General features: G+C 42.7%; 2 protein-coding genes across 7 annotated transcripts in view; one reads left to right on the forward strand and one right to left on the reverse strand.

Annotated features, from left to right (window-relative positions):
• BLNK (B cell linker) overlaps window positions 1–12,085 on the reverse strand; it is an 88,291-nt gene that overhangs the window by 36,739 nt on the left and 39,467 nt on the right. For 2 of the 6 annotated variants that reach the window (XM_071439169.1, XM_071439168.1), the window contains exon 1: window positions 5,300–5,529. The exons of the other annotated variants lie outside the window; for them this stretch is intronic. In XM_071439169.1, the coding sequence (XP_071295270.1) occupies window positions 5,300–5,346 (47 nt within the window). In that variant the 5' untranslated portion in view covers window positions 5,347–5,529. Of the gene's footprint in view, window positions 1–5,299; window positions 5,530–12,085 lie in introns of those variants that run through there. 6 annotated transcript variants of the gene reach the window in all.
• Window positions 4,855–12,085, forward strand: part of DNTT (DNA nucleotidylexotransferase) — a 147,722-nt gene continuing 140,491 nt past the window's right edge. The window contains exon 1 of the mRNA XM_071439172.1: window positions 4,855–5,162. The gene's annotated coding sequence lies outside the window, so the exon portion shown is untranslated. The remainder of the gene's footprint in view (window positions 5,163–12,085) is intronic.

Raw genomic sequence — 12,085 nt, forward strand, 5'->3', positions numbered from 1 at the left:
TTGCCAATTACTTAATAATTTTGCCAGCACAAGAAGAATGCAGCTATAGCCACTACATAAGCAAGCAGGGCATCTCTTGATAGTTTCAATATTATACTGCATAATTTTGTCCACATTGCCATATTTCTGTTTAAAACATAGATCACAGTCAAACTTAAACATACTTTCTATAAACAGCATTATAGGCAGAAATAAAGAAATAAATCCTATGTGGTGGTTTAGTTTGGGTTTCTTCCCCCCCCTTCAGTTTGTGGGTGGGTGTTTGTTTTTTTTTTTTTGTTTTTTTGTTTTTGTTTTTTGTTTTTTTTAATAAAAATTAGTGTGTTTCAGGTTTGGTTGTTTTGGTTGGTTGCCTTATTAGCCTGGGGATTAGTCCAGATTGGATGACATAGCTGGAAAGAAGAAAAGAAGCTTTAAAGGGATTGGTAGAATGAAGTGGTTGTGCAGAGAGAAGGAAATAAAGAAGGACAAATATAGATGGGATGGAGGCTATGTTGTGCTGAAGCAAGGTCAGAGGAAGAAGCAAGAGGATTTGACTGGAGAAGTCCCACTGAGTGGAAGAATAGATTTTTGCAGTGGCATTTGGGGAAGTTTGCACTTCCTATCTCATTTCATTCCAAAGTCCAGAGATGAGAGAGAACTCATGAACTATTTAAGCTGACATAAATTGTGCTTTGTATGGCAAACAGGACCTAACAATCCTACAGAAAAAACTTTTGCTTGTGCTCATCAGCACAGCAAATGCAGCTGGTGTCCTCCTTTCCCTGTGCCTGTGAAACTCAGCTTTGAAGACTGCAAATCACTCAAGTGGGATTTCATGTGACCTTTTATGTTCAGCCTACACTTTGCTGGGCTAAAACATGGGTGTGCCACAAAAGCTGCTGCCACCACAGAGTGGTACTGTGAGTGGGAAGCTGTCAAGAGACACTGGAAGCTGAGACAGGAGGTGGCTGTGGGTGGCAATGGGTGCTGAAGAGCAGAAGACCTTCCCAGCTGTTATCTCCTTAGGGCAGATTAGACTTTTGGTAGAAAGGGGAGATCTCCAGAGGTGGAAGAGCAGAAGTGAGGCTGAGAGAATTGGGATTGTTCAGCGTGGAAAAGGCAAAGCTCTGGGGTGATCTTATTGCAGCCTTTTAGTAACTGCAGGGGTGTATAAGAAAGCTGGAGAGTAGCTGATTACAAGGGTATGCAGTAATAGGACAAGGGGAATGGCATCAAACAGAGCAGTTTGGATATTAGGAAGAAATTCTTTACTGTGAAGGTGGTAAGACACTGGAACAGGTTGGCTTGAGAACTTGTGGCTGTCCCATCCCTGGAAGTGTTCAAGGCCAGGTTGGACGGGGCTTTGAGCAACCTGATCTAGTGGAAGGTTTCCCTGCCCATGGCAGAGGGATAGGAACAGGATGGTCCCTTTCAACACAAACCAGGGAATGATTCTATCATTAGCAGAGCCTTTCCTCTGGACTCTATGTAACTAATGAGAGGTTGAGATGTTAAAATTGGATGTGGGATTTGATGCCTAATTCTGTCATGGAGAACATTCTATAGGTTACTTCCAGTTCATTTCTTGCTTGAGTTTATTTTTGTTCTTTTGTCCTGTTCAAGTTCACTGAGGTAAAAAACTAAGTTAAAATTTGCCTTGAAAAAACAGATTAAATTTCTAAAACTGTTTGCTACCACTAAGAGAAATTTGTAGAACTACTATAATAAAATATTTTCTTACAGTACAAAACTCCTATTTGGATATTCCCCAAACATTTTCTCCTAAAGTAAATGCTCCCTATGGTAAAGCATCCTATACATAGGATGAAATTTGAGATAATAAATAAAAGTTCAATCCCAAATGAATTATTTTTTTTCTACTATACACTTTCAAGAAGACATTGCCAGAAGATCCTCTGTTAAAGAAAAAGGTCTAGCAGCTACAGCCAAGCTACCAGTAGAAAATTAGTGAAGACTATAAACACATCCTGGTTTGACAGACAACAGACATTCAGGCCTTAAGGAAATCCCTCTTGATTTTCATAGAATTGGGATTTAAACCCTTCTGTTTAACAACGGGGACTTATAAGTCTTGCAAAAAACCCCCCAGACACACTTGTTCAACCTGAGAAAAGTAAATTGCCAGTTTATTTCCACTTCCTTTTACATGGACAACATGCTTGGAGATAGGGATTTTAAACCTTTGTTTTTGCTGGGGGCAGAGAAGGAGTGCTGCAAATTAATGAAGTCATGTGAAATTAACATGAAACTGCCCTTGGAAAAGGCTGTTTGCAATCTGGAACTTCCTAGCTGCATGACCTTAGGCAAGTGAAAGCCTGTGGCACACTTTGGTTTGTGCCATGGTTTGCCCATCACCACAGCGGTGATGACACCTTCAGAAGGACTTAGTGCTACACAGCAAAGCCAGCTATGGGCAGAGGGTCATCAAAAGGTTTGTGGTCTTAATAAAAAAATGCAGCAAGTCTGAAAACATGCTGTGACACAGTCACATATAGTAGCTAGAAATTATTTAATAGGGAAGTTAAACCATAAAAGAGTTTGCAAGGTTAGTGCAGACTTTTCTTTTGAGCTTCTAACTTCCCATTACCCATGCTGCCTACTGTCCCTGATCATGAGGGCATCTATTTCTGTATGTTTGCAGCATAATTTTTTTTCCTGAAGTTCAGACTGAAATCCAGAGCTTGCTAGAGCAGAAACACTAGAGCTTGCTATGGCAGTATGGGTATTGCTCATGTATTCACTCCACTCTTTGGGAAACCATTCAAAGTACCAAATTACTTCTATGAACCACAGATTAGTTTATCTCACAATAAATAACCAAGCCTTTGAATTAATTTTTCCTGACTATAAGGAAGTGGTTAGAACACACAATGTACTCTGAGGGAATATTTGTATAATACTGTGCATACCTTATGAGAAACTATACAGAAATTAATACCAGAATTCCATGAAGTTCCAGCATTCCTGTCCAACTATTACTGAAGTTGAGTGGCTTAACTGCAAACAATGTACATACCACAACATGTTAGGCAGACAGACATATAAGAACATTTAAAGTTCTTATTGTAGCAATAAACTTAACAAATGGAACATGTTATGAATTCAGATCTGATGTAAGATTTGCTAATGCAACAAAAAGCTAGATCTGGTAGGCTCAACTACACCCATGGAGAATAGTTGAGCTTAGCAAAACCACATAATATCTAGCTTTTCAGGTCTACACTTAAAAAAATAAAAAGAGCCTCTCTCAGACTCAACAGTAGTGCTTTTTTAACTTTTGCTGCAACAAAGCAGAAATTTTAAGAAAGTTGTCTTTAAAAATGCAAACTATAATCACATAAATTGAAACTGTGTTTGGCAGGAATGTTTCTTGGCATTGCATCTTAGCATATGAAGAAAAGTACAATTTTGACATAACCATTTAGATCATGTAACATTCAGTACAAACTCTGAACCACCTATGTGTGTTCCATAGAGACAGGTGTGGAATTAGGAAGTCAACAGGTCACAGAGCACGAGGGGGTACCCAGGTGTTTCAAAGATGGAGAAGAAGGCTGCTGCCAATTATGCTGATTTCTTCCTGTATTTGCATATCTCTCTTAAATTTATCCTGTGAATATCTACTCATGGAAAGCTCTGCCTTCAGGTTTTAAAATTCTGACACCAGGAAGATTTTGTAGCCACATATCCAGGTTTCTAAGGAGTATTTCAACATGCTCAAGTCGAAGCATGCTGTCTGCTGTGTGTGGTGAGAACACTCACACACTTGAGAAATGGGTGCTCCTTTCCCTGCACAAATCGGTTGAATTTGCCATGAGTAGAAGAGAAAAACTAACTTGTAATACTTCAGGTTAATACTGGAAAGCAGACTACTTCCTTCTCTTTCCTATTTTACAACAATATTAAAACCTCAGATGAGATGGAGAGGGTAGTCTACGTGAAGGTGCAGCAGAGGGGTGGTGCTGCCTTTCAGGTTTAGGGCTTTTGAATCAGTTCACCAAAAAGTTGTGGGCCATTATAACTCTCACACATAGACCCACTTTAGATACTTGAAAGTAATCCTGCTTTAATTGTTTGCAAAAGTGCAGGAGAATCCCAGCTACAATTTTATGACAGCAGAGGGTATGTTCTTAATGTTTTTATGTACCACTAATGGACAGAATCAAGCTTTCCATCTTGTTTCTCAACTTGTTATTTAGCTAGTTTAGACCAACACTGAGCTGACACCATTGAAACCAGTTCAGGCTACTTAAGGTGGTAAATTGCAGGCAATGAGGAAATTCCCTGCGTTCTTCCCCCTGTTCATTGAGCCTTCCACAGAGTCCTTGGCTGGGCTTAGGATGCAGCCTGCTTGGCTTTCATTAGCTGTGCCTGCCTGAGGAGCATCAGTGTCACTGCAGCTCTGCAAGTACAGCCCCAAACAACAACATTGCCAAAGTATGGGGAATCTCGGTATCAATAAACTGCATTCCATCAAAATTAGCTTTACAAAAGATTATTCCAGTTTGCATGAAGGTTTCTGGGGAGAGAGACTTGAGAAGGGTTTATAAGTTAGTATTGAGTCTTTAAGTATGACTTATTTTAGGACAAAATATTTTTCAGTATTTCATTCATATTTTTTCAGAGGAGGAAAAGAATTCCATGTTACCTTAATCTGAAACAGAACTTCTTTTAAGCATTCAGAAATACAAAAAGTCATGATGAAAGAGACTCGAGGTGCCAACTGTAGCAGCACACGAAGCGAGACACACTAAAAATACTTCAGTAATGGCCAGCTTCTGCTTTTTTCCTCTCAAACCCTGTATTTAACATTGTTCTCCTTCACTTAGGAACATTTCCCGTTTTCCAGTTCCCTCTATTCCACCAGTTCTTTCGAAGATTAGGAAACATTACAAAACTTAACTGCAAAAGCCATCTTCATGAGACATTAAAGCATTAAGCAATTAATTAAGCTTTTCTAATTTGCATAAGACTCATACATCATAATGAGTTACATAGTATTTCCTTACAGCTTTGAAAATAGACACTTTGAAAATATTCCTTTTTGCGCTGCAGGTGAAACCGACACATATTTTGCTTCGAAATCTGCGTTATCCACTCCAAACCCGTGTTTACCTCCCGCACTTCCTTGCGGCGCCCTGGCCAGCGGGTCAAAACGGGTAAAACTCTCTTTTACTCTAAAACCTCTGCCAACTTCCTCGTGCCTCGGCAGCTCCCGATCCCCCCGCGCTGCGCTGCGGGAAGCGCCTCGTCCACCGCTGCCTTCCCGCAGGAGCCGAGAGCGGACCAGCCCTACCTGAACTTCTCTCCGGCCGGCACCGTCAGCCTGTTGAGCTTGTCCATGCCCGTGAGCGCTGCCCCCCCCGGGACGCGCTGCCCTCGGCCCGGCACCTGCCGGCGCCGCCTCTTCCCCGGGCCGGGCTCTCCCTCCGCCGGGTCCCGCCGCGCTGCCGGAGCCTCTCCCCGTCCCGTCCCACCCGCAGGCACCGGCAGAGGAGGGACCCGGGGCTTGGCCGGCCCCGCCCCGCCCGGGGCGCGTACAGGTGGCTGCGGAGGCGGGAGCCGAGGAGGAGCCTTCGGGAACGGGGGCGCGGGGCCCCGCTGATCCGCCCCTGCCGCCGGAGCCGCCGGGCCTCGTTGGCTCGGGGGGGCCGAGGAGCGGCCCGGCCGCGCTGGTTGAGAGGAGCTGAGGAGCGGCCCGGCCGCGCTGGTTGAGAGGAGCTGAGGAGCGGCCCGGCCGCGCTGGCTTGGGGGAGCTGAGGAGGGGCCCGGAGGGGGCGAGCCCAGCGGGCCGTGCCGGGGCCGGTGAGCCGCTCGCTGTCACCTGTCCGGCCCACAGGGGATTTCACCGGCTGCGGGGAGAGATGCGGGGCCTCGTTGCCCTCCTCCTCCCCGCTCCTGGTGAATTTGTGCCAGGTGGGAACATGCTGCGTGCGAACTTTTCCTTTCCCGAGGTTGCCCAGTAAAAGCAAGAGAAAATGACCATCCTTTCCCCCATTCTTTTGAATCTAACTGTAATGGAAAAAAAAAAAGGTTTCTTACCCTATTTTAAAACTAATTTAAAACCCTGATCCTTCCAGAGACACAGCAAGGCTGTTCCCACCCAAGGTACAGGCAGCTGACTGTGTTTTATGGCTCTGGTATCTCTGAGCTTGGGACTTTTTGCTCAGTCTTAAGCTCAACCATATTTTCCTCTATAAAGCTGAACTTTGGAGGCAGCCAGTTGCTTCTGAGGGGCAGCGTAGGCAGTTGCTCACATCCAGCCATTATTATTATTATTATTATTATTATTATTATTATTATTATTATTATTATTATTATTATTATTATTATTATTACTATTATGGGCTGATTCATTTGAATTCTGCACCTTTGGAGGATGGCTCTTATTGCTCCTCTTCTGTATCTTTGGCCTCTCTGCAGCTTAGTTTATAACCTAAGGCTGTTCTAGGGAAGAAACCTTATATATTTTTTTTTACATGTACATCTACATCATGTTAATGTATTTTGATATGTACAATATGCTTTGGGGACACACAAAGGTATTTCTTGGTGGGATTCTGATTGCCACTTGGCTAGGTTTTCCCATGGAATTCTTCTCCCCAGACAGTACTGACTAAAGTTTTTTTCTTGTGAAACTGAAGGAGCAAAACAGAGTTTCCTGGTTAGTGCAGGTGACTCTGGGGAAATCGCCTGCCAGGAGATTTTTGTCTTTGATAGCAGTATCGTTGTGATCTTGGCAGGCTGGTGTTTTTGGTCTCTGAGCTTTCAGCATAGGAATTTCTTGATGTTTGAATACAGTATTTTCTAGGCTGGGCTGATAGGGTACAAATTGCTTGCTTTTTTTTGGGGTATCTTAAAAAGTTTGGCTTTAAGAAATAATATAATGTTGAATGTCACGTAATACACAAAACTGGAATTCCATGTTGCATTGTATCTGGTTGTGGTCCAGTCAACTTTGCAATTTTACTCCCTAAAACTTATTTTGAAAATTAAATTAATTTTGAATTAGTTAAAATTCACACTGACAGTGTCAAGTAGATGGGAATATATTGCTGTGTCACTTTCCCTTTCGCTTATTTAATCTTCCCACTTATCTGAACACATATCAGAATAAGAGATTTGCTCAGTAGGCTCCTGCAGTGGTTTCCCTTACACAACAACTCCTCTTGCCTGGCTGTCGCAGAAATCCTGGGCTGTTTTCCTTTGGGATCTCTGGGATCTGTCATCTGCAATACTGTGCTGGTTTAACCTTGTTTCTTCCTGACTCAACCAAAGCTACAGCTTTAAAACTCTGCAGTGCCAGTGCCGAGGTTTTCTCGCCTGTCCTTGCGGTGCTGTCACCTCCCTGCTCCCAGGAAGGGGTGGCTGCTGATGTGTCATGCTCAGGGCAGTCCCCCAGTCCTGTGCACGCAGGGCTCAGTGACACTTTGACTCACACAGGATTTCTCATCCTGGTCATCTGCTGGCCCCTGTGTTTGTGTAGCTATGCTACATGGACTGGGGAAGGAGTCCACTACAAACAGTTGAGCAAAAAGTCACAAAAATTGGGGTTTTTAGCTGCATCAGTTCTTTGGTTTGATTTGGTGCACAGATGTTTGTGAGTGTGCAGTGCAGGGTGAGCAGAATAGCGCATGTGACTTCTTAGACTGGTACTGCTGCCAAGAAGTTACTCCTAAAAAAGTCTTCATTACACAAGACTTGTTCATGAGATTCTGTGGCACCTGCTTAGCTCTCACTGGTTTGCCTCCAAGTCAGCCTGGGGCTATCTGCCCCAATGCTGAAAAGGCCAGTTTGGGTACAACGATATAGAAAATCCACTAGAGAAAAACCTTAAATAAAGAAGGGCATGGCCAAGTCCCTCCAAACAGCCCCAGGCCTCTCCTTTTTGCTCAGCAGGTGTTTGCAGAGTCTGAACTCCTGGCCTATGTTGAGACTGATCCTGTCTGTGGTCAGGTGGATTTGTACAGCCCATATGGACAGGGACACGCTGCAGTGTCCAGCTGGCAGGGACAGCACCAGGGACCTGCAGCCCTGCACGAGGGACAGGGCAAGGAACAAGAGTTTCTCCATCACTACAGCCTTACTTATCAGCCCAAAACGGTGTCTCTGGGGCCCAGGCTGAGGTGAGGGCAGGGCCTGACTGACCCCCAGTGCAGGAAACAACACCCTGCCTTCCTCTTCAGGAGCCCTGGGAGAGCTGCAGGCGGTGGTAGGGTTGAGCCACACAGCACACATAATGTCATGCTATTTCTGTAGTTGTAACCCCAGCAACTCTCCCTCTTTGACATAATATGCTCATTTGGATAAGGCCAAAGAGGAACTGGGATTTTTTTTTACCACGTGGGTGGCATCTTGACCATAGTGATGGTTAACAAGAAACTCTCCTCCCCAGCCACAGGGACTGTTTTGGGTTGATGGGGATTTGTTTTGAGGGATGCCTGTGTCACCTCCTGCTCCCTGGCACATCTGGGGCCATTGGGGATTGTGCTGCTGTCTGCTGAGACATGGCCTGGAAGCCTGGGCCAGCCTGCCCAGCTGAGGGACAGGGCTGTGGGGCATAATGGTGTTCCAGAAGAATGTATCTTGAAATCTTGGATGAGGTGTTTTGCAGAGGTGTTCCCACAGTACTGCTTCTCTGGAGCAACATCACTGAAGCCTTTTGCCTAAATTGTATTTTCTTATCTAATGTTTTAAGAACCTGCATCCACACAGACTGTAACTTTTGTGATTATGTAGATAGGCACTAACTTTATTTTCCTTTATATGGCTGCAAAGGATAGGGGATGAATTCCTGGCACTATTACCTGGTGCAGGTATGCAGGATTTGCCAGTTAAGTCCCTTGGCAGGATGGCTTACAGAATATACACGCATTTCTATTTTAAATTTTTGATGCTCAAAATGCCATTGTAATTTTGAAAAAGGCCTTCTATATGCTTGAATAGATTTTATAAATGCCACTGTCTGTTGTAACATAATTTTGTCTTCTTTGCAAGTGCTGTGGCTCAGTCTGGGTTGGTCTCTCTCATCCTCTCCCAATATGACTGCGTAATTCCCCATTTATGCTCATAAATAGATTGATTTTTAAAAGCAACTTCTTTAGCATTTGATAAAGTATGTTGATAAACATGTTCAGAAACAGAATGTGTTTTTTATCCCCTCTGCTATTTTCTGCTGTTAATTTCCAACCAGCTCTTTCCTTCCACATGCTGCCTCATTCTGGTGGCATGTTCTGGTTTCTGTTTCAGAGCTGTGAGGCCATTGAGGCATGGTCAAAACTAGACTTGCTGAAACAAACTCTGTGACAAAGACTGTGAGCATCCTACCTTCATTTGGTCAAAACTGTGAATTGCCAGGTATGTCCTGTTTCAGGACTCCAGTTTTCTATATCCTATTGTTAGAATAATTTTTGGTTTTACTTTAGATTTCTGAGTAGATAAAAGACTCCTGTAGCATAGAAACAAAGGATCAGATGACTTGTCTAAAGCATTTTAGTTCTTGTTACGTGATGTCCCTAGATCAGAAAAAGCATCTTCGTAGAGTCAATTGTAGAGAAATAAACAAAGTCCAGGGTTTGGCAGCTATCACTGACAAGATGGGTGTATTTTCTTGCCTGAAGGTTTTTCTCTGACTCCTTTGATGACTGCCTTTTCTTATTTCCACCGAAATTAATGCTCCCTGGTTTAATACATGGTTTGTATGCTGATTTTGGGTTTGTCGGGGGTTCCTGCTGAAGCTATTAAATTTAAATATAATATAACAGCTATGCATATCTTCCTTTAAGATTCTTAAGTTTTGATGCTAACAGCTTTTTAAAGAGACCATTTTTGCCATTGTCTTAATGCAAGTTACAGAGTATGATTTTGTGACATATTAGTCTAGGGAACTAATTATTCTAGGGAACCTGGGGGCCTGTTTGAGCTCTTGCTCTGGGTTGGTGCCTGAAGCCACATCCTGGCTGCTGCTGGGGTGAGGCTCAGTGGTGCAGCAGCATCTACCCTTAGCAACTTCTGCCCAGCAAGAAACGCTAGGAATGTGTCCCAGGCAGGAGCTCTGGCACACAGGAGAGATGGACAATCAAGCTGCAGGAAAGGGTGAAAAGTCCAAGCCAGGGTACAGGTGCAGCCTTGGCTCTCAGTTGCCATTTCTGAACCTCTAGGGTTTCACACAGTTGAGATAAAAGCTTTAATTGTAAACTCACATTGAGCAATGAGAAGCTGAATAAAAAGAACTGCAAGTAGATTAAAGTGATTTACAGTGAATCTCTTTAATGCTTATTTTTGATGCTTTGAGGAGACAGTGCTGCATCAAAGGATCTCAATCTATGCATGATGATTCAAGAGGAAGCTACTTTTTACAGATTACATTAATGCTCATCGATACAGTCTAGTGCCTTCAATGTCTATGAAACTGCCAAGAAACCTGATTTGAAGTAAGTAATCAGTTGGATTACCAGGTTTCATTTTTATTCATAACATGACCATACATGACTTTTTCTCTCAGTCATGTTAGGAAACCCATTTCTTAACTCCTTCTCTATTAACAAAGATTTCTCTCCAACATTATTAGAAGTGATTGGGCCAATTTTTTTTCTTAGAAATACTCAGGAGTGAAGGATCCAACTGTTCTTTATAGGAAAGAATTAATGGAGAGTATTTAATGTACAACCGTCTCTTGCCGAGTGTGTTCTTTGATTTTGACTTCCCTACTTTTGGGGAGTGTGGAGAATCACAGGATATTGCACAATTTGCTCTTTAAAAGACAGCTTTGTGAGCTTTTGCTTGGCTTTTCCTTTAGGAAATCCCAGCAATAGAGCTCCACTATAAGCTCTCCTGAGCAGTATGTAAAATGATTGATAATTCACTTCAAAATATCTGTGTGATTTTACTCTCTTGAGGTCATAGTGTTTCACCTAGCTCAGAGGTACTTCTCCCTGCCCATATCTACAGGCTGTCTTTGATCTTAGATTGATAATTGCTTCAAAGACAGTATGTATTCAAACATGAAGGACTCTATTGAAAAGAGGCATCTACTGCTTGAGCTCTGAGCTACTAGATTAGCACTAAAGAGAGAGCTCCAGCCATAGAAGCCACTGTAATGTAAATGTAAATATAACTGGTCAGTAACAGGAATTTGGCTTGATCAGTCTGTGTTCACATGAAAGTTAAGAAATGATTGCTACAGTTCTCTTTTTCATGGCTGTAGAGTGAAAATAGCCCAAACTGGTGCCATCTGCATCGGAAGACAGCCCAAGTACAAACCACGTGAATCTGAACTGGAGTCTGCAGTCGTGCTGCAAGATCATTTTTTTTCCCTAACAGAATGTGCTGTTTGATAATATTTTGTATGTATTTGATTTCTTCTACTTTCAGAATATCTGTAGGAAGATGTGCCAGCAATGGGCTGTGGCAGTGAAGAGTGCAGGGGAAACAGAAAATTAGCAGTAGATGGTCACATGCTGCCTGTGAGGGTTTTGTGCTTGATCATATGGATCTGAATGCAAATTAGTGGTACTTCATACCAGGCCAGAAATGCACTCAAACTCTATTGTTTAAAACTATGTCAATTTAGACGTAGTTTTTGCCCCCTCAATTTCTATTTTGGTCAACACGCTGCCTACGTAACTTACTATTCAGTGTCCCATAGCTGGTATTTGGAAAGCATGAGTTTATGGAACATGATTTCTCATAATATTCTCTATATTTGCTACTTACTGATTGCTACAAACAGGTGAAATAGTTCTGCTTTTTATTTAAAATAATACATCTCTATTTTTTTCCAATCTAGTATCTGGTTCAATGGAATATTCTCCTTTCCCAGGATGCTTATATGCCATTTTAAACTAGGAAACACTTCTTGTACAGGTAAAATTACATGTGATGAGAAGAGAGTACATTTCTGTCCCAAGTGTTTTCACATAATACTGATTTTCAGGAGTTTTGGTCTTCTCACTGTGGGTCAAATAGCTCAATGTCACAGTGTTGATTTTGGACGATTCCTATCAGCTGCCCTAGAAATCTTAAAACTTTAATCCTCTATCATTTTGGATACCAATGGCATACTCAAAGCTGGTCTTACAGT

The sequence above is a fragment of the Agelaius tricolor genome, unplaced genomic scaffold, assembly GCF_023055355.1.
Source record: "Agelaius tricolor isolate 1412-34295 unplaced genomic scaffold, bAgeTri1.0.p SCAF_13, whole genome shotgun sequence".
NCBI classification, from domain to species: domain Eukaryota; kingdom Metazoa; phylum Chordata; class Aves; order Passeriformes; family Icteridae; genus Agelaius; species Agelaius tricolor.